Below are 22266 nucleotides of genomic sequence, written 5' to 3' on the forward strand. Positions count from 1 at the left end.
CGGGAAGCTTCGTCTGCTGGCGGAGGAGGAGGAGGAGGAGGGAGGCGTCGCCGAGGCAGAGACCATTTTGCCACCATCAGGACAGCCTCGCTCGTCACTCGTCAGATCCAGGAACATGAGCAGGGGTCGGCCCTGAGAGAGCAGATGTCTGGGTAAGATGACGAATTGTGAAATAGGGCAAGTAAAAGAATAAGGGACCACTGTTCAAGCTTATTTGTATAATTTATCACACACATTTTCACAGTTTGAATGGACTTTACAGTACCCACCCAAAACTTTAAGTAAAAAGGACACAGCTAATGTTCAGATTGAACAAAGAAAACCTTCAGTTAAAACTTTGTTAGAAATAAAAAGTCAGACAAATAGTATCTGCTAACTTGTTGCATCTCCTCACAGGTACAAGCGAATGCGGCGGCAGCACCAGAAGCAGCTGATGGGCCTGGAGAACAAGCTGAAGGCAGAGATGGACGAGCACCAGCTGAGACTGGACAAAGAGCTGGAGAATCAGAGGAACAGCTTCTCAATGGAGGCAGAAAAACTCTCCAAGAAGCACCAGGCTATCCTGGAGAAGGAGGTGAGCTGGCGGAGGTGGAGTGAGCGATGGTGAGAGGGAAGTGGAGGGACAGATGAATAAGAGATTTGAAAAACAGATAATTAAGTAGAACATGTCTTGAGCTGTGGAAAAAATGATGGAGAGGAGAAACCACCAAGCCTTTCATAGTAATTAGATACCAAGATAGATATTTTTGTCTTGCTGATATTCCTAACATTGTATGGATTTTTTGTGACAAAGACAAAGGCAGTCCTGACCGAGGAGAAGAAGTTCCAGCAGCACATACTGGCCCAGCAAAAGAAGGAGTTGACCGGTCTGCTGGAGTCCCAGAAACGGCAGTATCGACAACGCAAGGAGCAACTCAAAGAGGTGCTCTCGCGTTACTAGTCAGCTGATTACCACAAAAAAACAGCCTTGATCTATAAGCTTGACATCTTGCCAGTTTCACTAATACTGTACTGTCTTTTCTACTCTAGGAACTGAATGAGAACCAGTCGACACCAAAGCGGGAGAAACAGGAGTGGTTGGTGCATCAGAAGGAGTGTCTGCAGCAGCTGCAGGCGGAGGAAGAGGCAGGTCTGCTGCGACGGCAGAGGCAGTATTATGAGCTACAGTGTCGCCAGTACAAGAGGAAGATGGTGTTAGCACGCCACAACCTGGAGCAAGACTTGCTGCGAGAGGTACCGTCTTGTTTTGATTGGCACATCAATAGTGGATCAACGATTCAGTTCTCCCAGAATCACTTTAAGTGGATAAAACTTAATAGGATTCAAACACATCAGTGTCAGTGTAGTACAAGACACAGTATAGGAAAGATCCAGACCAGATCTCTGTCGCCACAAGGAGTATTTCACTGCTGCTTCTGTCAGTTTTCCATATTCATTACTTAATAACTCACTGAGGACATTTCTGTAGATATGTGTTTTGAGCCCTTTGTTTTACGTGTTTGTTTTCTTTTAACAGTGTGGAGATGGACTTAAAATATAGAGCAAAAACAAACTTACAGTCTCTGCAGAGGAAATGACATTACCAAATAGTAAAATCATTATTGGAAAGTTGAAATAAACTATATAAAGTTATATACTATATAACTATAAAGTCGATATAAACTGTATATTGGCTTTTCAAAGAACAGGTTTCCCACATCAGAAATATGCTTTGCAAACTTCACATATGTATTTTGGGAATAAACCACACATTAGAAAGGTCTTTCAATATTGTGCAGTCCAGTACAACATTACTGCCAACTACTGCTGTAGAAATGGCTGTAAAGTTGAATCAACACATCTCATTACCATTGTTAAAACTGTGTGAAATATATAAATGAACAAGAAATATAGTAAAACATAGTTATTAGATTTCTCATTTTTATCTTATAAGTAGTTGTCATCATCTATACTTTGGCAGGCAGTCCATGCATAGTCAGTGTTTCCTCTCCTCATTACAACATCCTTCCTGCCGCTTTTCTCATCTTCTTCTCTTGTCCAGGAACTGAACAAGAAGCAGACTCTGAAGGACTTGGAGTGTGCCATGCTGCTGCGTCACCACGAGTCCACCCAGGAGCTGGAGTTCCGCCAGCTGGGGTTGGTGCAGCGTACGCGGGCCGAGCTGATCCGCACGCAGCACCAGACGGAGCTCACCAACCAGATGGAGTATAACAAGAGGCGTGAGCAGGAGCTGCGGCAGAAACACGCCATGGAGGTCCGCCAGCAGCCCAAGAGCCTCAAAGTGAGTGAGAGCACCCAGAGCCAGGGGTCTCCTGAGGAGGGAGAGAGCCAGACAACAGAGGGGCCGAGCGGCAGCTGGGACAGTGAGGCAGGCATAATAGAAGTAGAGGTTGAAATAGAAAAAGAGAGGGAGGAGATAGCTAAGGAGATATATGATGGTGAGGATGAGCTCGATGGAGCAGCGGTGGGATTCAGAGATGAAGTTTTTACAGGAGCAGGCGAGGTGGAAGGCGTGAGCGTCCCTGAAAGGGAACCTGAGGTAGATGACAACAATACACCAAAGGGAAATGATGAGAGAGAGGACGAGAAGGAGGAGTGGAAAATCGGTGAAGAAGGGACAGAGGCGAGGGAAGTAGAGGGGGTGCAGTGGGAGTATGAGGAGGACCACAGTAAAACTGCACATGTAGACACTGATGAAGAAGAAGAAGAGGGCAGGGGCGTGGCCGATGGCTGTCCATCAGAGCTCATCTCATTCCCCTCCGCAGAAAAGAGGCGTCTCCGTGAGCGAGAGATCGATGAGCTCTCTGAGTTTTACTTCCCCGACACCCCAGAGGAGCTGGAGCCCGTACCCATCTCCTCCCCTCCTCCCCCACCACCCTCCCAGACATCTTTCCCCTCACTCTTCTCTCACGCCATCTGCCTCCTCCTTTCCCTCTCTGCTGCTGCGCAGCCCTCCAACCTCACCTTGCTGCTGCTCTCCATCTTCCTCCTCTCCCTGCGTCGCTCTCCGCCTCTGCCCTCAGTGGCCTCTGTTATCCTCTCTGCTGAGCTTGCCTTCTTGGCGCTCTTCTTTTCATACCTCTTCCTTCGTTCCTGCTGCTCTCTGTCTCTCTCCACCTACCTGTCACTCAGCCTCTGGGCAAGCGGTCTCTTCAGTTTAGGACTCTCCCTCAGTTTGGGGATTTATTACATCCCTATGATTTTGATCTCAGCCTCCTTCCTCAGCTCTCCCTCCCTCTTCCTCTCCCTGTATTTAGTGGTGGTGCTGATTGTCAGGCCGGCCCGGGACTTCCTCCAGCATGCACCCCGCAAAGTCAACCGCCTCTGCATGCGAGTCCTTTTCCGCCTCCCCAGACCCCTGTTTGCCATGTGCCAGTCAGTCCTCGGTGGTATGGCTGAACGTAACCTCTATGAGATGTTTCCCAAAGCAGGGCGTAACTGGGGCGTTCGCCAGTCCAAGATCCCAGTCCCCCTGAAGAGCTTGCCTTTAGAGTATCAGACTTGCTGCAGTAGCACCTCTCCCTTGGCCAAAGGCGTTCTCTGGGTGAAGCGCTTCAGTAGACGGCCCCTTGGGGTCCTGGCAGATCTGGCTAACTCGGTAGTGCTAAAACTAGCTAGGCAGGCCCTGAAGAAGCTGCCTCTCAGCGTGCGGATCAAACTCCAAACTCTGGGCCTCTTGAAGAAGCAGGTCCCGAGCAGGCTGCCCCGACTGCTGCCCAGGGAGGTGAGGGAGAGGAGGCAGAGGGAGAGGAGGAGGAGAGAAAAGGAGAGACAGAGAAGGGAAGAGAGGGAGAGGATGTTTCGTGAGGACTCCAGGTGGGAGTGTGGGTTGAGGCGAACTTCATCTGGGAGGTTTGTCAGGGGGAAGATTCGGCCATGGAGATAGGAAGAGTGTGAGACAAATCAAAGGAAAGAGTGGGAACGTGTGCTGCTGATGGTGTGCGTGTGTGTGCGTGTGTGTGCATGAGTGTGCGTGAGCGTGATCATGATCACGCTCTAAGTTCCATTGTTTGTGTGTCTTCTTGATTTGGGCCCACACGTCTCTCTTGTCACATAATTCTCCAGACTGGTTTTTGGTCACATTTCTTAAAGATAAGGTGTATTTCACCGTGCACACACATACATGTGTACATCTGTGTGCGCTGGCTGAAAGTGATTTTGGCTGTCGAAGCTCATCCAAACAAGCGTACATGTGTACACACAAGCTGTACTGTTGAATCAGTGGGCTCTGCAAACGTAGTCATGCAGGTGAACCCACGGTTACTGTACCAAACCCAGTGAAGTTTTAAATTACATTATTGTGCTTTTTGTAAAAGTTCCTTGAAGTTTCTTTAATTTTATTATTTTGCTCTTAATTTGTAAGACAAATGTTTTTTTTTTATGGTTATTTTTAAGACCGTTTTTGTGCAATGGTTTGTTTTTCTTTATAGTGGTCTTATTTCATAGGGTCTCATTTGAGCACTGTCACCTCAGTGCTTGGAACAAATATCACAGTGTTGCATAGCTTCATGGCTATAATTTCTAAAATTTCACTCCCCAAAGCTGAATACTGTGAAGGAAAAAAAAAAGCTTAACAATTTCACTAACATTGCCCTGAACACTAGCTCTCAGTCATTATATAAGTGCAATAAACAGCTGAGCAGAAATATCTGGGACCACCGTAACACATTTGATTTAGACATTGATTTAAAACATGGTTTATATGTTTAGGAGTCGAAGTGGAAAATGGTTAGTAGAAGGTCTTACTTTATGGGACTTAGAATAATAAAGTTTGGGGCCATTTAGCTGGAACATAAAGCCTGTCCAGTTCATTGTTCCATGTTTAGACATCATTGGATTTTAATAGCTTGTGAAATCATTATCCTTCAGATTCTAGTTAGAAAAACTATTTTTATTGCGCTTTATGCAATAATCTTATGATTTACCATGTAAACATTTAGATATTTTTCCCCTTTATAATCATATAAATCTACAGCAGTTGAGTGCCTAGTTAAAACTGTGTACACAAATGTTAATAGTCTATTGTGAAGTGACATATCCTGAATTTACAGTAGACACATAAGAAGGTAGAAGTATAATATAGTAAAACTATTTAATATTTCAGTGAAGCTTAATTTATATGAAGCCATAGACAATCTTTTGAGACATGCAACTAAAAAATAAGTCCAAAGATTGATGAAACTACTGAATGTGAAAGAAGAGAATCCGGTTACTGCAGACATATGTTTAATTTTGCACTGTCTCAAAGACCATTCAAAAATGATACCAAATGTGGGAGAACAGATCAGTTTGAGGGTGCACCTATTGATTCATCTGCTGATTATTTTTTCAATCAAATATTTAACCTTCGAAGCGTCAGTGAAATAATGCACTCACAGCTTCCCGGGGCCTCAGGTGGTGTCTTCAAATATCTTGTCTTGTTCAAGCAAAAAGTCCAGAAACCAAAAATGCTGAGTTTACATTGATAAATGACAGAGAAAAGCAGCAAATCCTAATGATCTGAGAAGCTGGAACCAGAGAATGCTTCACATTTGTCCGGTTAATCAATTATCTAAATAGTTGCTGGTAATTCCTCTGTCAACTAGTGAGTTCAATGTTGGCCACTGACGGGCCAAGAAAGAAACATGACATGGTGCCGTTTTTATCTTAAGTGGTTGCAAATTTCAGAACTTAGACACCAACTGATGTGCACATTTAATGAGGTGAAAATTTACGATTAGCAGGTGTGTCCTGCGTAGATCTGGGAGCATAAAGATTTTGACAATTGCAAGTCAGCAAGGGAACACGGTAAAACGCACCAGTGCTCATAAATGCTGAATATATATATAGAAAAAAGTGCCCTGTCATTTGAGCTGTTCACATGGAGGAATATTACTGAGTTGGAAAACTCAATCTTAACTGTATTTTGACCCAGGGGAACAAAAAAAGTAGGGCACTTCTATTTTCGTGACCTGCATTTGGGAAGTCAAGCTTTTTTTTTTTTTTTTTAAACAAAAAAAAAAGAGAGAGAGAGACATTCTTCAAACATTGTTTTATTTGAATGTAACTTTGTTGCCATTGATTTACATTTGTGTTCCAGCATCAGTTATTTCCTGTTCCTCAGTGTATGTTTACATGTTTGTACTCTGTTTTGTTGTGACACCGTCTGTGTGTTTGAGTTTCCACAGAGTTCTATCGCATTGAGTTTTGTTTTTTGTTTTTTTTATATATTTAATTTATGCAGTATTTATAAGACTAGTACTGCATTCGTTTTGGCAGCCATTTTGTTGTCCTCTTTATTCTCATTTTAGCTGCATGAGTGTTGGCAGACTGTATGGCTGTGTGCTCGCAAGCATAGAAAAATATTTTGTCATACGTCCAGATTTTTCTTTACACAAAAAATAAATTCTTTTGTGTGTAAAATCATTGTCTTTGTTTGTTTTTATGATTTTTTTTTGTTTCCATTATTGCCATGTCTTCATGTGTTTACTTTTTCCCTGATCGACCAACATTGTATAGAAATATCCCTTTACCATTTTGTTCATCATTCCCTCTGTATCATCATTCATTTTATCTCTGTTGTCATCTGTTGTGCCCTTCCCTTTGTGTAAAATGCATCAAATCTAATGTCAGCAGGGTCTGTGACTTTGCTTAGTACCATTTCAAACCAGTATATAAGGTTGAAATATTGATTAATATTTATATTGATCCCTTAAGTGCATGAAAGTAAGTAATAGGAATTTTAAATAGTTTTGTGTTTAAAGCTTGACTGATAAAAAAGATTATTCAGTATGCAGTAACATCCTTGCACCCATTTGTACTCATTACTACAAATTTTAAGACTTTTTTTGTTGCAGAAGTTCAGTTATCACGCACACAGACTCATTTTCATCTGAAACAGACACAGGCACTGTGTCCCCCACTGACAGGCTGAGACAAATACACAAATGACATTTATTTTAATGGACACCTTGGATCCTACCTAACTCTAAGAATATCAGCTTTTCATTGTTTTAGCAAAGGACTGGAGGTAAAGCAAAAGAGAGTGTTTCATAGATTCTGGTCCTTTTAAACTGTCAAGTATAGTTTAATTTTTTTAGCTGCTGCTCACAGTCAGAGATTGTTTCCATACATTACAGCTCTGAGAAAAATTTCACAACTGAAAATAATAATTAAGCAGCAAGATGTAAAAACAAAGCAAAGCTTAAAGAAGCATCCATTTTACAGTTCATTTTACTGCATCTCTAAAGTATTGTTCCATAACATTAAATATTCGTGACATAAGAAACAGTTTAAAAAGAAAAAGCATATATAGATGTTATGTATTAAGGTGATCTGTCTCACCAGTAATGTGTTTGTGTTTGGTCTGATGAAATTAGACCAAAAAATCAAACGTTTTGTGTCCATGTAAGATCAGTCATGGGAGAATGTGTTGTCAGGGCCTTTAAGTCTTTAAATTTACAGTTGAAGTAAAGTCATTATGTACATGCTTTTAATGTCTTTCATAGAATAATGTGAGCACCCCCCCCCCCCCCAAAGAAATGAATAGCAGGTCATTACAAAACTGTGTGTAACAAGTCAAACTTTTTTCCCCATTGTTTTTCTGTATTTAACACATCCTCCACCATGTTCATTTATAAAACCACAGGAGCACCTTAGCCCAGCTGCTTCCATCTCTCTTCTCTCTTCTCCAGTCCAAAGAGCTTCAGATAAAGCGTCAGTTCCAGGACACCTGCAAGATCCAAACTCGTCAGTACAAGGCCCTGCGCAACCACCTGCTGGAGAACACGCCCAAGTCGGACCACAAGGCCGTGCTGAAGCGGCTGAAGGATGAGCAGACCCGTAAGCTGGCCATCCTGGCCGAGCAGTATGACCACTCCATCAATGATATGCTGTCCACACAGGCTGTGAGTAAGGCAAGGAGACGTCACTCACTTCACACTCGCACCACACCACCACTGCTGTGCCTGGCCCGGGGGCCTTCCTGCCCGCCCGCCCACCTGCCTGCCTGTCTGCCCGCCAACCAGCCTCCACCCAGTCCCTCAGTGTTTATGTCCACCTAAACCCACATGTCCCAGTTTTATACCAAATGATGTACACCTTCCTGCTTCCCCTGCTGTTTAACAGTTTTGGACAAGTCCTCTTCCAAAACATCTTTTCCCCTCGATCATTTGGGAGAAATGATCATTGTCTGGCCTGAGTCAAGACAGGAAAATTAAACAGAGATGAGAGCTTTGGTGAAATTTGACACCTTAAAGAAAGAAAATGTGTTTGTGTGCACCATGGACCACAAATGCGCATTTATGGCTGGATTCTTAACTGCCCTCTTGGCATGGGGACTGGTACACACACAAATCCCAGGCTTTTAAATGAATGAAACATAGTAGAAAGAAGATGGAACATAACCAAATGTCTTGTTCCCTTCAATGACATAACGCCCTGTGCTACTTTAATTACCTCACATGGCAGCATGCACGTAAGCCCAGTAAGCCAAATCCCTGCTGCCCTTGTTTGTCCTCACATCTCCTACTGCTGTGGTTAAAGTCTCAGTGGGAAGGTTTCCCACCCACTGATTAAACTCAGTCCTGAGGTCAAAAAATATATATATGTATATATTCATATCAAATGAAGAAACCAGATTTAGTCTGTTTCCTAGAACCAGGCTTTAAGACAGGCAACACACACAGGCCACAGTAGGTGCTCAGTATTTTGTAATACCATACTGATTTATTTAGGTTGCTTTTTTTTAATACATCGACACATCGTGAAATGATTTCTGCATTTTAGTTTATCAGGAAACACTGCACTGAGGCTTTGGAATTACATTTTTTTGGTTGTGACTTTATTTTATTTGGAATTTGTCAGAAATACACTGAAATTTGTTTCACTTAACTTGAATACCTCTTGCAGTATCTGCAGGTACAGACTGATCAAACATGTCTGATCACTCAGACAACACGCTGATTTAATGAAACCATCCGCAGTTCACCCTCCTGATCCTCCCCCTCTGCTCTCATGTGCATCTCCCTCTCTCTTCTCTTTCCGTTTGTCAAACTTTCTAAGCTTTTCCTCTTCTCCTCTACCTGCGCCAACACCAAAGCAAAATTTGTTGCCCATACACTCACCAAATCCATTTTTCATCACGCTCCCTCCTGTTTCTGTCTCTTAGCTGCGATTGGATGAGACCCAGGAAGCGGAGTACAAGGTGCTGCGGATGCAGCTGCAGCAGGAGCTGGAGCTGCTTAACGCCTACCAGAGCAAGATCAAGATCCACACCGACACTCAGCATGAGAGGGAGGTCAAGGACCTGGAACAGAGGGTCTCCATCCGCCGTGCCCTGCTGGAGCAGAGGGTCAGAGTCCTTTGGCGATCACTTCTATTAAGGAAAATGCCTTTAAAATATGGTGCAAGGATTTGGTGAGGTTTAGAAATTCATTCAGGCTAGCTAAAAAGACTGAAAGCTGGATATCATTTCTTTTCAAAGTAAGGTAACAGCGGACTTCTGATGTTAGCGACAACACTGTTAGCTTTTGCAAGATTCAGGTGTAACTTTCTGCTCTTCTATGTTGGGCCCTTAAATATTTACAGCACCTTAAATAATCATTTTCACCACTAAGTCCTTTCTGGTGCCGTTCTGGAGCTTTCTGTCATTTCGTATGATCTTCCTTAGAAGATGGAGTCGACCTTGTGTCAAGACAGTTGCTGATTCTGAGGTCAAGAATGACCGTAGAATGACCTTAAATGACACTGTGTTTGCATGTGTGTTCTCCTGCTCTTCTTCTAGATCGAGGAGGAGATGCTGTCCCTGCAGAACGAACGCTCAGAGCGCATCCGCACCCTCCTGGAACGGCAGGCCAGCGAGATCGAGGCCTTCGACTCAGAGAGCTTGCGTCTGGGCTTCAGCAACATGGCACTGACAGGCATCCCCAGCGAGGCCTACCCCAAGCAGGGCTACTCCAACGCCCCGCCCCCCGGCTCCCGCTCTGCCAGCCACTGGAGTCACGGCATGCACCCTCAGAACATGCCCCCGCAGCAGCACTCCCGCCGCAGCCACAACAGCAGCAGCAGTAGCGGTATCAGCAGTGGGGCAGGGGACCGCAGGAGCGAGTCCTCCTCTTCCTCTCATGGCCTAGAAATGGCCCTGGGGCTGGGGCTGGGGCGGGACGGGAGGGAGGTGCACCACTCTTCCCGCTCCTCTGCCTCCTCTTCCTCCTCCTCCTCCTCGTCTTCCTCCCACCACCAGCGCCACCACCTGCCCCAGCACTACCACCACCAGAGCACGCCGCAGCTGTACCGCGAGCGGGAGAGGGATCGAGATAGGGAGCGGGAGAAGGAGAGGGAGCGGGAGTGGGCTGGAGTGCGAGGCTCCGGCGGCGACCTGGCCCACCCACACCCCCTGCCCTTCTCCCATCACCTGCCCTCGCGCTCCTCCTCTCAGTCTCTGGCCATGCTACCTCCCCCTCCACCTGCCCCTCCATCCATCTCTGGCCCATCCTCCTCTTCCTCTTCCTCCTCCTCCTCGCAGGGGGGGATATACGGCGGCGGTGGGCTGGGTGTGCGTGGTGCCCCGAGCTTGATGGCCCTGAGGAATAGCCCCCAGCCTCTGAGGAGGACGGCGTCCGGAGGGGGGCCTGGAGGTGCCGGGGGCAGCGACGGCGTCCTGAGCCGAAGCACCTCAGTCACTTCTCACATCTCCAATGGCTCCCACCTCTCCTACTCTTAGACGGCAGAAGGAAGAGAGCGGACCGGGTGGTTTAGGGAGGTAGCTATCGCAGGTTGCATCTCAATACTCTCAGCTTGCCATCTTCTTGGACTGGTCTCAACTCCTAGAATAGGGGGATATCACCCTCTCCTTTTAAGGCACAGAAAGTCAAAGAGATCAGTCAACATCAAAGGCAAAGAGAGGACAAACTGACATTATTGAGCTGCACCCTTCATCTTTAGACTCAGGGTGGGTAGAGAGGTCTTCTCCCATTCTCACAGGTAAAAAAGCGGGAGGGAGGAATGTAACCACCTGTAATACCACTGGATTAAGGTGATATTAAATTTAAAAAAAGAGAAGTTTGTGTTTAATGTTTTTATCTTTGTTACCGCCTGTAAAAAAGTGAGATAGGATGCGTGAAAGGAGGGACATTTAGCCTTTTTCTCCTCCCAAAGCTGCAGAGAGAGGGGACGGCAGCCATGTCTTCTTCTATGATGTTCTATGCTGGAATGGAGAAAGAGAGAGGACGGGAGAAGAAAATGATTGTTTTGGTTTTTTTTGCATTGTGTATGTACTTGTATGCAGTCTGTAGTGTTCAGATATTATCTAGCAAGCACTCATAACTTGGGCTCCAGAAAGGAAAAAAAAAAAACGGGAGAATCATAAAAGATGGGTTACTTTAGCCTCCAAGCTTGGTGGAGACTGAAAAAAAAACTTTTTATTGATTTACAACTGTTGATGTTTTTTTGATTTTTTTTTCATTAATTTTCTTCTTTTTGTATTAAGTATATAAAAACAAAAACACAAAAGTTGCTTGGAACGTCACCAATGCCTTTAAGGGGTTCTTAAAGGGATGTCGTGCCATCAAAATTTTTGTTTGATGACTGCAAGATGATTTAAAAGCGAAAACACGAATACACAGAATGTTTGTAAAGGCGAGAGACTCTGTTCTAAAAATGCAGCTGGGATGAGGAGAAACATTTGTGAGGACATGTACAAATACAAAAAAAAAAAAAAAAAAAAAAAAAAGCTTTCTGGCATCCATGACATATTGAGTATCTAAACAGCATAGGTGTCTATGGGGGTCACTCTCCAATGCATGAGATAGATGTACAAAAAAACATTTGTAAACATGACCAAACACATTTGAAATGTACCGTTCCTGTCCAAGTTTCACTGGCATTTAAGATCACTTGTCCCACATTTTTGATCTTTACTGTACATATTTATGGGAATATTAAAAACAAAAACAAGTCATTTGGTTTTATAGAGTAACAAAGATAATGATAGTAATTTTGATATATTCAAATGAGTATTGAATTCAAGATTTAGAGCGACAACTCCAACTGCATTTTCTATAGGTGTCAATATTACCATAACTAATCCTGATGTAATTGTTGTTGTAATCATGTTCACATTTTTCTTGCGAGAAGAAAAGGGCCCACTTTTGACTGTAACAAAAAAAAAAAAGATGATAAAAAAACTGTTGCATTGTCAGGTATGGTGTGTGTTCAAGGTATTAATGATTATTAATAAGGGATTATTAATAATTGTTAATGTTTATGTATGTGTGTCGAGCGGTAAAGTCTAGTTATATTGCCACTTTTTTTAGACAACAAAACAATTGAATTTTAAAAGACACTCCTACAACAGCGACACCCCCCATTATTCACGTGAACTCTGACCTCCTCCTCTGGACTCTTATTGAAAAAAAAAAAGATTTAACAATTGGCCACTGGAATGTAAATGCTGTTTTTTTTTCCCTTTTTTAAAAAGGTATTTGTTTTAAGTTCAGGAATAAGTTTCCGCACAGATGCTCTGACAGGAAGTGTGGCAAAAGGAAGAGAGAAGGAGAGAGCGCACAATCCGTGTTGATGATAATCTGACTGCTGAGGGCTGCAGCATGCAACCAGCACAAAGCTGGAAGTGTGTGTTGAAGAAGAGGAAGCAGCAGAAGAAGAAGAAGAAGTGAGAGGACGGGCGTCGACTGAGTTGCTGTGAACGTGCACCCTCTTGTGCCGGCACGGCAGCAGTGACCGGAGCAGCCAGTCCTCACACATGAGAGAAAGACACCAATCAGTGTTTCATGAGCAGGAGGCACATGATGCTCTCTGCTCTTGTGGGTTGTCATTTACTTGAAGGAGATCACAAATAACTGGACTTTTTTTGTTTTGTTTTGTTTTTTTATTTTAAATTTAAAAAATGGAAAAAAAAAGATAATCACCCTGCTGTTTGTATGACTCAGAAACACCAGCTCAAGACAATTCCCTGTATAACCTACTACTTTATGCTTGGTTGGAATCTCAGTGCATGCATAAACTCCTTATATAAACTAAGACTGGTGGGTTTGGGACGACCTTCGTGTTGGGGACATCAGTGCGGTAGTGTTTGTAGACAGGTTGTTGTCAGTGTCAGAGGCTGTGGACAGAGCAGGGAGTCTCAGTTCCTGTGTCATGCCTGGACGAAGGACGAGGACGAAGAAGCAACACAGGCTCATCTGTGTTTTGCAGAGTTTTTTGGGGGGAGGGGGGTAAAAGGGAAGGGGATTGAAATCCTTATTAAATATTCAGATCAAGCAATTCCAAGCTTGAGGAGGAGAAGGAAAAAGGGTCTTAACACATGTATTGGAAAAGAAATGGGGTGCTTTAAAAAGTAATTAAAAAAAAGATAATAAATTGATATTAACACATTAACTCGTCTGGATTTGATGTACTTTAATGACAGTATTATTAAGATGTTTATTACAAGGCTGCAACTTGTCTTAGCTAACAGAAAACTGGTTAGTCAACTGACAGAACTTAATCAATCATTTAAGTCATTTTTTAAATAAAAATGCAAAATAAATCCCTGTTACAGTTTCTTGAATGTGAACTTTTCTTGGCTTCTATTATATTACACTGGACATCTTTGGGTTTTTGATCTATATATGTCAGTTTTTAAAATTTATATATATTTTTTACTCTTCGCTGAAATTTCACCAACCAAACAATAAATGAAAAAAATAGTTAAATTAGTTTAGATTGTTTTGATTATCTGCCAGTTATTTTAGTAGTAATATATGACATCTTGTAGGAAAACAGGAAAACAATTGGTCTTCTGGTGCTGAGATGTGTCAGTAAATGCTGACTGAGGTCAGGATTAGTGAAACAACCCCAAAGACATTCAGTTTACAATCATGGAAAATCAACAAAGATTCACATTTGAGAAACTGGAAATAGTAAATTTTGAGGGATTTTAACTTAAAATTGGCTCAAACGACGAATCGGTCATCAGAGTGGCTGCCAGTTAATTTTGCTCCATCCACTAATGGATTAATCCATCTTGTTTCAGGTTTAATTTTATTGTTTATTATAAATTCTCACTCCTTGGAGATTTATATATATATATGTGTGTGTGTGTGTGTGTGTGTTAAGAACAATACATTATGTCCTTTGTGTGAATGTATTCATATATATGTTTTTTGTTATCTGTATTTATGCAATGCAAACAGCTGCTATTCGTCCGGTGTGCTATATCTGACTCTGACATCATGATTATGGGCTGACTGGGAGGATCTGTGCGCACTGCCCTTTAAGATGCGTCTGTCATCTCTCCGTTAATGGAAAGTCATTCTGGCTGTTTTCTGCGGTGCAGATCTGTTCCAGCTGGCCTGAGGAGGAAAGAAAAAAAAAAAAACAACACACTGTAGCGCATTTTGTGTCGGCCGAAAATCCCAGGAAGGAAGGGGAGAGGACGGGCTCCGCCGAGGGAGACGGAAATGAGAGGGGGGTGTCCAAAGAGGAAACCCTATCCCTTTAAGTGCAAGTGGGACATAGCGGTGCGAGGAAAGGAGAGGAGGGGGAGAAGAAAGAGGAATTAAAAAAGAAAAGGAAGAAAGAGACAGGGAGGGAGGAGGGAGAGCGGGCGATAAAAAAAGAAAGATGACATCCTCGCAGCTGAACGGCCGAGGTGGAGCGATAGGCTGCGGCCCGGCGAGAGCGCCGCTCGCCGGGGTCAGGGCTTGAATCCAACAACGAGGCTTCGACAAACACCCGATTGGCCTATTGGGGGAAATCGGAAAAATAGATTCATAAATTAAAAACAAAGCATGATCTGCCGTGCGACCAGATACGTGTGTTATAACCCATACTTGTTCTCTTACCTAAAAATGCATTTATTTCACGTAGAATTGTTTATGTTTATTGCTAAAGTGTAATACTGTAATATGCGATTTTTTATTTCTTTTTGTTTTGGGGGGCGGGTTTGAAAGCAGTTTTGTTGTGTGATGTTGCGCTTTAGTGAGGTTTAGTGTTTAATGAATTAAAGTTAGAAACCAAAGTCAAAGAGAAACAGGCCGTTATTGGACCTGGCCTGCTCCACTCCTGCCCGTGTACGGCAGCCTGCGTTAGTCAACAGCTGCGTGCATTTTAATTGACAGCATTAGGCTACCTCAATGAGCAAAGCAGATTTTTGCAGGCGACTTTATTCACGTTTTTCAAGAGAATCCAGAAGCCCGTCGTTTCTGCTGCAGGACAGGCGCCTCGATCATCGGTGGGCCGATCAAAACCATGCAAAGCCTGCTGTCCTCGATCTCAATCAGGAGCTGACTTTATAATCTCCATCGCTGTGGCGCAAAATGGATGCTGCTTGGAGCAATTTTCTCTTCCAGGTAGGCTTGCTGAGCACGCATTACTGGCCTCTTTTTCCTGCTTCTCATTGTACAGCGCGCCTTTGCTCACACGGGCCACTCACTGAGTGTCCTGCAGCCCTCACAACCTTGTATGACAACGTTGCACCTCAAGATAATGCTGTGACTTGTGTTTACATTTGGTGATGGCCTTCTACTTGCTTCTCCAGAATACTCCCACCCAAAACCAAGTGGAGGGGAGCCTCCAATCAGAGCTCATGCCAGTGCATACGAGTTCTCCCCAAACCCCACCCACAGAGCACATAGCACAGCCTCCCTCAACTGTGGACACTGCTGCTCTCAGTGAGGAACCCCTACCCGGTGAGGGACACTACACTGCACTGCACGCTGCACCTGTGGAGCTGCTAAGAGAGAAACATTTCGGTGAAATTTGATTTACATAATCCATTGACAGTACCAAACTCAGACAGGTGATAAAAGCTAGGACACATGGAAGCAAATATGGGCCATAAAGATCTGAATCTTATAAGCGGCTGAAAACCAAACAGTGTCACTGATGCACTACTGAATGCTTAAAAAAACATTTGACTGGTTTGTTTGCTCAGTTTGGATTTTTCACACTCAAACACCTAAAACTCAGCATCCAGGACATCATAGATAAACAGTGTCTTAATGTTTATCGATATTTATTTGTTCAGTATAGGTGAATATTTATCGTTATCAAACAATGGTGGTCACTTTTACTTTGCTACACTCCGAAATATATAACATAAATTATTTTAATATGGGGATAATTTTATCACTGAGTCAGTGCTTGATATTTAAAATGTTAAACAGCAGTGAAAAATGGCCACCTGTTTACTGGCACATTACTGTCACAGTACTTCAGCAGTAGACCAAACATTTATCCTGTAAAACCAACTTCTTTGAAATTAACAGATGTCTGTCTCTCTGTCTCGTGTCCCCTTGCCTACTGCCTCTGGTCCAGTGAAGCCAGTGTCTCGACCGGCCCGCGTGCCCCACATCTGTGCCATCTGCAACAAGCAGTTCAAGAACAACTACAACCTGCGGCGGCACCAGTCGGTCCACACTGGGGTACGCATGAAGGACAGGGCCAGAGAGCAGGCGGAGGGGGCAAAGGAGGGAGCAGCCGGCCAGGTGGCGGTGGCGGCCCCGTCGGCGATGGCGGTGGGGGCCGGAGGGAGGGCGGAGAGGCCCACTATTCCCCTCTCCCTGCTACACCTCTCCGCACCTCCCCCTCTCGCCCCTCCCGGCGTGCTGGTGGGTGCACAGCAGCCTCCCTTGGGTAGTCAGGATGGTGAAGGGGTTGCCATGCCAAATGTAATGGCTAGTGTTAACCCCCATGCTCCGCCTCCTGCTGCTGTCGTCATGGCTACAGGGGCGACAGTACAGGTGGGTCAGGGCCTTGTGGAGATGGCTGTCGACAACCCGAAACCTTCAAGCATGTTGTTTCTTAAGCTGCCTGGCCCCGAGGATGGTTACGCCATCTTCTTTCATTGTTTGGGACTGTATGTCTCCTGCTTGCTGGACTATTTTTAATGAAATTCTCCTGTGTGTTAAATTCGACTGAATATCAATGCACAGTAGCTGGTTCAGGGACCAGTAAATTCCATCCCAGTGTTTGGCACTGATCCCCAGTTTGAGAAACACCATGCTAGAAGCCCCCCATGCTCCCCTGCATGTTCTCTGTAACAGAAAGCGTGTGAAAGCAGATAAAGACTAAACATAAAGAAGGAAGTAGTTAATATAATGTGAATTAACTGTCAGAAATGTTTAGCATAAGGGATGATATGCAACTTTGGTGCGAATCAGGCAAAAATATCTGTATGCATTTGCATGGTTTCAAAATATCTAGAAATATAAAAACACTGACACTAAATGTGTTTCTTCTTCTTTCTTCTTAATTCTGTGCCTCCCATCTAAACTCTGTAGTGTGTTTATCTGCTTGTCTGTTTTGCCTCAGAGGCCCACAAATCCCAACCCAAACCCGGTGAGGAAGAACCACGCCTGCGAGACGTGTGGGAAAGCCTTCCGCGACGTCTACCATCTCAACCGCCACCGCCTGTCTCACTCAGACGAGAAGCCGTTCTCCTGTCCCATCTGCCAGCAGCGCTTCAAGAGGAAGGACCGCATGAGCCACCATGTGCGCTCCCACCAGGGCGGCGTGGAAAAACCCTACGTCTGCCCCCACTGTGGAAAGGCTTTCTCAAGGTGAATGTGTTAGAAGTTTGCTCATAAAATAAAATGAATGAATGAAGCTTTTGGAAAAGTATGTTACATTTCTGTACCTATTTTTGTGGTGATCTAATTTTCTTTGTCAACTGATAACTGGTTATACATAGATGAAGTGGTGCCACATTTTCACACCAGCCCCAGAGGAGGTTGACAGAAAAATCATTCACTAATTATACATTTTTGTCTCCAGTCTCTCAGAGGAAGGACTTCTTTATGACATTTCACATTGTTTGTTCTAATATGTTTCCTCTTTTTCTGTCCCAAGGCCCGACCACCTCAACAGCCACGTCAGACAGGTTCACTCCTCAGAGCGACCCTTCAAATGCCCGGTATGTCATGTTTACCCTGTGTAACATCCTCACTTAGCAGCTCACAGCTTGATATTTACATGAATATGACAAACTTCTTCATCACACATTGCACATTATATATATGTGTATACATGTATTATTTTCTGTGAGGGGTGGTAAAAACTGGTTATCTTAAATTGGGTCTTGAGCACTGGCTGATGTTACTTTAATAGATTTAAAGGAAGAGATAAGATGTGAAACTGAAAATTTCACATTTTATTTTTATAAATTTCCCTACAGTCACTCATCAGTTACCTCTTTTTTTTCCCCAGACCTGTGAATCCAGCTTTGCCACGAAGGATCGTTTACGTGCGCATATGATTCGCCATGAGGAGAAGGTCCCCTGCCACATCTGTGGGAAGCTCCTGTCTGCTGCTTACATCACAGATCACATGAGGGTGCACAACCAGTCGCAGCACCACGCCTGCCACCTCTGTAACCGCAGTAAGTACAGATGCTTTGATTCTCTTTTTTACATGAAGTGTATATGAATTAAGTATATGTTGAAAGGCACTGAAGCGCTCCCCATGGTTTAGTGGTTAAAAGCTCTGGCTGACCATGAACCACAATGCCCCCATTTTGAGTCTGACTGGGAACCTTTGATGCATCTCTCTCTCATGTATTTACTGTCTTGCTGAGATTGAGATAAGGCAGTTCGAAACTACTCTCATGTTTGGTATCAATCTTCCCATATAACTCTTGACATATAAGTGGATAAGCATAAATGAGCACAAATGAGATGTTAATTCATTATATCAACATTTTAAGATTTTTATTATTTTCCTTTAGAAATCGACTTCATCCTCTGTTTTTAACTTTCTGGTTACCTTTTATATCATTTGGATCACATTCAGACGGTCTTTCACATGTGACTGCTTTGCATTGGCAAGGTCAAGTTTATCACTTTGCTTGGATCTTTGTTTAGCTTAGTGCGGAGTGAACCTCTGCTGTAACATGGCTATCTCTCGCTGAAATAACTCTGTGTCATTTTCACTCTTCCCTCTCGGCTCTCCTCTCTCCCATCAGGCTTCACCACACTGACCTACCTTCGTGTCCATGCCCAGAAGCACCATGGCCAGGAGTGGAAGGACAGTCCAGGGGGCTTTGGCGGCACAGCCTCTGGTGGTGTACTTGTCTGCCACTTGTGTGGCGTCCACTGTAAGACGCCCACCCAGCTCCAGGGGCACATGGGCACCCATAGCAACAACCAGGGCGCCCCGAGCCCCATCACCTCTAACGTGGCAGCCAGCAGCTCAGTCTCCCTTAGCAACATGGTGACGGCACCTACTGTGTATGTCACTGGTAACACAGTGGTGGACCTGCTTGTCACGGACTGCTCTAGCATTGCAGCACCACAGTCCCACAGTTAGCAATAGAGAGCTCAGCAATAATAACCTCGGTCCCTGAGCAGAGGGCAAGTTAGAGAAGGTTGACGTTACTTGTAGATGCTGATCCGGTTTCAGTTTTTGTCATGTCCCCACTTATAGGTAAGGTTAGGATTAAGGGTGGGGGAGATTAACACCAGTCAGGGCTCAAGGGCAGTTTCACCTCAGAGCTGCAGAGCTGGAGCGTTGGAGAAAAAGGAAGAACTGTGTTAAAATAGAGCAACGAAGTCATGGAAAGAGGGACCTTGGTGCCTGCGGCAGGTTCACTGACACTAACGACAAACATGGATGTGTCGTCCAAATATTCCTGAATGCTCTTGTGCATTTAAGACTCCAATGAAACTGTGGTATTGTGAGCATCTACTGTATTACTCTTCCCTCTCTCTCTCTCTCTCTCTCTCTCTCTCTTTCTCTCTCTCTCTCTCCCTCCCTCTCTCTCTCCCTCTCCCTCCCCCCCTCCCCTCAACCCTGGCATTGGCTGCTCTCTGCAAGTGCACCAAGTACTGTATATCTCACACCAGCTCTGATCTTACCTCCATTTTGCAGCTCACTTACAGAGAATCCAAATGGCTTGCGTTAAAAAGAAGTGGTAGGGTGAGGATAGCTCTAAGAAAACATGATGAAGAAACACATTAGAAGGGAAGTTGCGTGTTCGGGTGTGTGTAAGTCAGGGCTCCTCTAGCATGTTAGCGTGTTTGTATACAAAACTAAAATCAACATTTGATTTGAAGCTGTAATGCTAGTTTATTAAGTTTCTAGAGGGCTGTTTTTAGATCAGGACAGGAGACCATACATGTTGTGGTCAGTGTGTAATTGTATTGTGGGATGTACTTGTTCATTTGTTTCCTAAAAGTTCCTAGAAAAGAATAGAGTTGTGTTCAGGAGTGTCAAGCACCTTAAACTGTTATTGTTTGATTCAGTGAGGATCAAAATGGGTTTGGGATTTCTTGGATTTTCTTGCTCTGAGTCTTCCTCTCTGGGTCTGGCCATTTAAAGAAAAAACAAACAATTAAAAAGACAAAAAAAACCTTAACTGCTAATCTACACTTCAGCTTCTGACATGGCGATTCTTGCACCTGAGATCTACCTTTTGCATGAAACCAAGCTAGCTCAGTCATGCTTATTGCTAGGGAGCTGTCACGACAAAAGAAACTTTTAGCAGTTCCACTAAGTTAGTTGGCTGTAAACAATAATATTAATGAAAGTGTTGATTTTATTCAGAAAATTTTAACATTGTTGGCCATTCATTTGATTGTAACTGTCATTGCCATAGTCCTTTGTTTTCTCTATGTACCAGTCCAACGAGTGAAACTTATGCATTAGATTTAGTCATTTAACTCTCTGTATAGCACATAATGTTCTGAACGCAAGTCATTATCGTTCCTTATTAATCATGTGAAGAATGGTCACTTGTCCATTGGTTATTTTTGGTTGCTTTGAGTTATATTGTGAGTGATGTGTGGTGTCGAGAAAGGGCTTATAAAGTCACAAGTCAGGCAAAGGGGTACAATGGGAGTTTGACAACACCATTTGGTATGCTGTAAACAAATCCTGGTTTTGTACTGGAGTGCTTTTTCAGTTTTGTGTTAATATGTTACCTTGAAATTTGTAGAGTTGTTTCTTTCTTCCTTTCGTTTTCTTTCTTTCTTCTGAAATGTGTTCTTCCTGTTGGGAAAAGTAGTGATTTATTAAAAAGTTAATTTTAGGTTTTCTCCATTACACTAAGAAAAAAATAATACCTCTACTCTAGGATTCTGTACAGCTCTTGTGATACATCTTAATGCCTTATCGTACTCAACTGCATTTTAATTCTTTTATGATGAAATATTTCAAATCTTAGTCATGGATTCATTAAGAATATTAATGGGATGTATTTATATTTATATTTTTATATTTCTCAACAGTATGCATGTCTAAAAGGTTGTTAGAGCAAAAAAAAAAAAATCAATGATGCTTACTACAGTCATAAATGTTATGTTATTTTGTAGATGAAGTAGAGATCATGTTATTATTTTGTAATTTGGACAATTTAAAGTAAAAAGGGTAAACAGGCATTGTTTTGTGTGCTGATCTGTTCACCTGGATAATCATTTTTACACTACAGCTTCTTCACTGACATGATTCACAGACCGGTGTTCATTCTGGATATAGTGTTGTCCAGCTGATCAGAGTGTTACACAGCCATTTTTTGTCTTTGTAAGAAAGGTACAACATGCATGTCTGAATACTGCATAACCAGTGATGGATGCATCATAAATATCCATCGCTCACCATTAAGAAATGATCAAGTCATTGTGAGTTTATGTGATTACTTAAAATAGGTTATTAATTAATTAATTAACATGAACTCATTACATATGAAATATAAAGCTGCTTTTACTGAAATGAGAAGCAGATGCAAACACATATAAGTTGCAGTATGACCCAGAAACAATCTCCAGTAGTAGTTGCCGTAGTCGTGACAAGTTGCAATCAGAATCCTGATTATCCATTTATACCCACTTTGTCTGTCACACTTCATTACACTGTAAACTGCAGACATATATGTAGACATGTCTGTCCATTCTGCTTTGACTGAACAAGTGGCACCTGCAAGATGTTTTTTGGTTTTAGTGCACACTTCTCTTCTGTGCTACGTGCCACTTCTACACCCAAAAAATGTAATAGTGAATTATAAGAATCATAAAAAGAGAACCCCATTTGTGCAGCTTAAATAGACTGCAGAGTAAACTATTGCAAACGGACACAGGATGTAGTGTTTGGGGGTACACAATTGATATGACCATGTAGTATAACTAACAAAAAGGGGATATTCTACTGACCACTGTTTCCATTTTATTTCAAGTTATAAAACAGTGATCACAAAAAAGTTCCCTTTTCAGTGCAGTGCAAGGCAATGTTACAGTTGCCCTAATAATGGTAAGGACAGAGATGGGTTATCACTGTAGAGCCCTGACAAAGTTGCAT

General features: G+C 43.2%; 2 protein-coding genes and 1 long non-coding RNA gene across 4 annotated transcripts in view; 2 read left to right on the plus strand and 1 right to left on the minus strand.

Moving 5' to 3' along the window:
• The window catches only part of taok2b (TAO kinase 2b), a 21384-nt gene extending 10461 nt beyond the window's left edge, over positions 1–10923 (plus strand). The window contains exons 13-20 of one of the 2 annotated variants that reach the window (XM_041029293.1): positions 1–152; positions 397–574; positions 794–922; positions 1030–1233; positions 2042–2281; positions 7674–7886; positions 9149–9331; positions 9764–10923. The exon at positions 1–152 is cut by the window's left edge and continues 51 nt beyond it. In XM_041029293.1, coding sequence (XP_040885227.1) covers positions 1–152; positions 397–574; positions 794–922; positions 1030–1233; positions 2042–2281; positions 7674–7886; positions 9149–9331; positions 9764–10702 — 2238 coding nt within the window. In that variant the 3' untranslated portion in view covers positions 10703–10923. Of the gene's footprint in view, positions 153–396; positions 575–793; positions 923–1029; positions 1234–2041; positions 6007–7673; positions 7887–9148; positions 9332–9763 lie in introns of those variants that run through there. The other variant, XM_041029292.1, reaches the window with a different exon arrangement.
• Positions 10924–13380: 2457 nt separating this feature from the next.
• Positions 13381–15280, minus strand: LOC121175515. The gene is made up of 2 exons (XR_005892726.1): positions 15151–15280; positions 13381–14721 (listed from the first exon to the last, which is right to left on the minus strand). It is a non-coding gene; the product is annotated as an uncharacterized LOC121175515 (long non-coding RNA).
• mazb (MYC-associated zinc finger protein b (purine-binding transcription factor)) lies at positions 15188–21351 on the plus strand. Its single transcript, XM_041029294.1, has 7 exons — positions 15188–15329; positions 15518–15668; positions 16297–16721; positions 17293–17540; positions 17830–17893; positions 18187–18358; positions 18941–21351. The coding sequence occupies exons 1-7, from the start codon at positions 15297–15299 to the stop codon at positions 19282–19284; spliced, it is 1437 nt and encodes a 478-aa protein (XP_040885228.1). The 5' UTR covers positions 15188–15296; the 3' UTR covers positions 19285–21351.
• Positions 21352–22266: the final 915 nt, after the last annotated feature.

The sequence above is a fragment of the Toxotes jaculatrix genome, chromosome 21, assembly GCF_017976425.1.
Source record: "Toxotes jaculatrix isolate fToxJac2 chromosome 21, fToxJac2.pri, whole genome shotgun sequence".
Taxonomy (NCBI): domain Eukaryota; kingdom Metazoa; phylum Chordata; class Actinopteri; family Toxotidae; genus Toxotes; species Toxotes jaculatrix.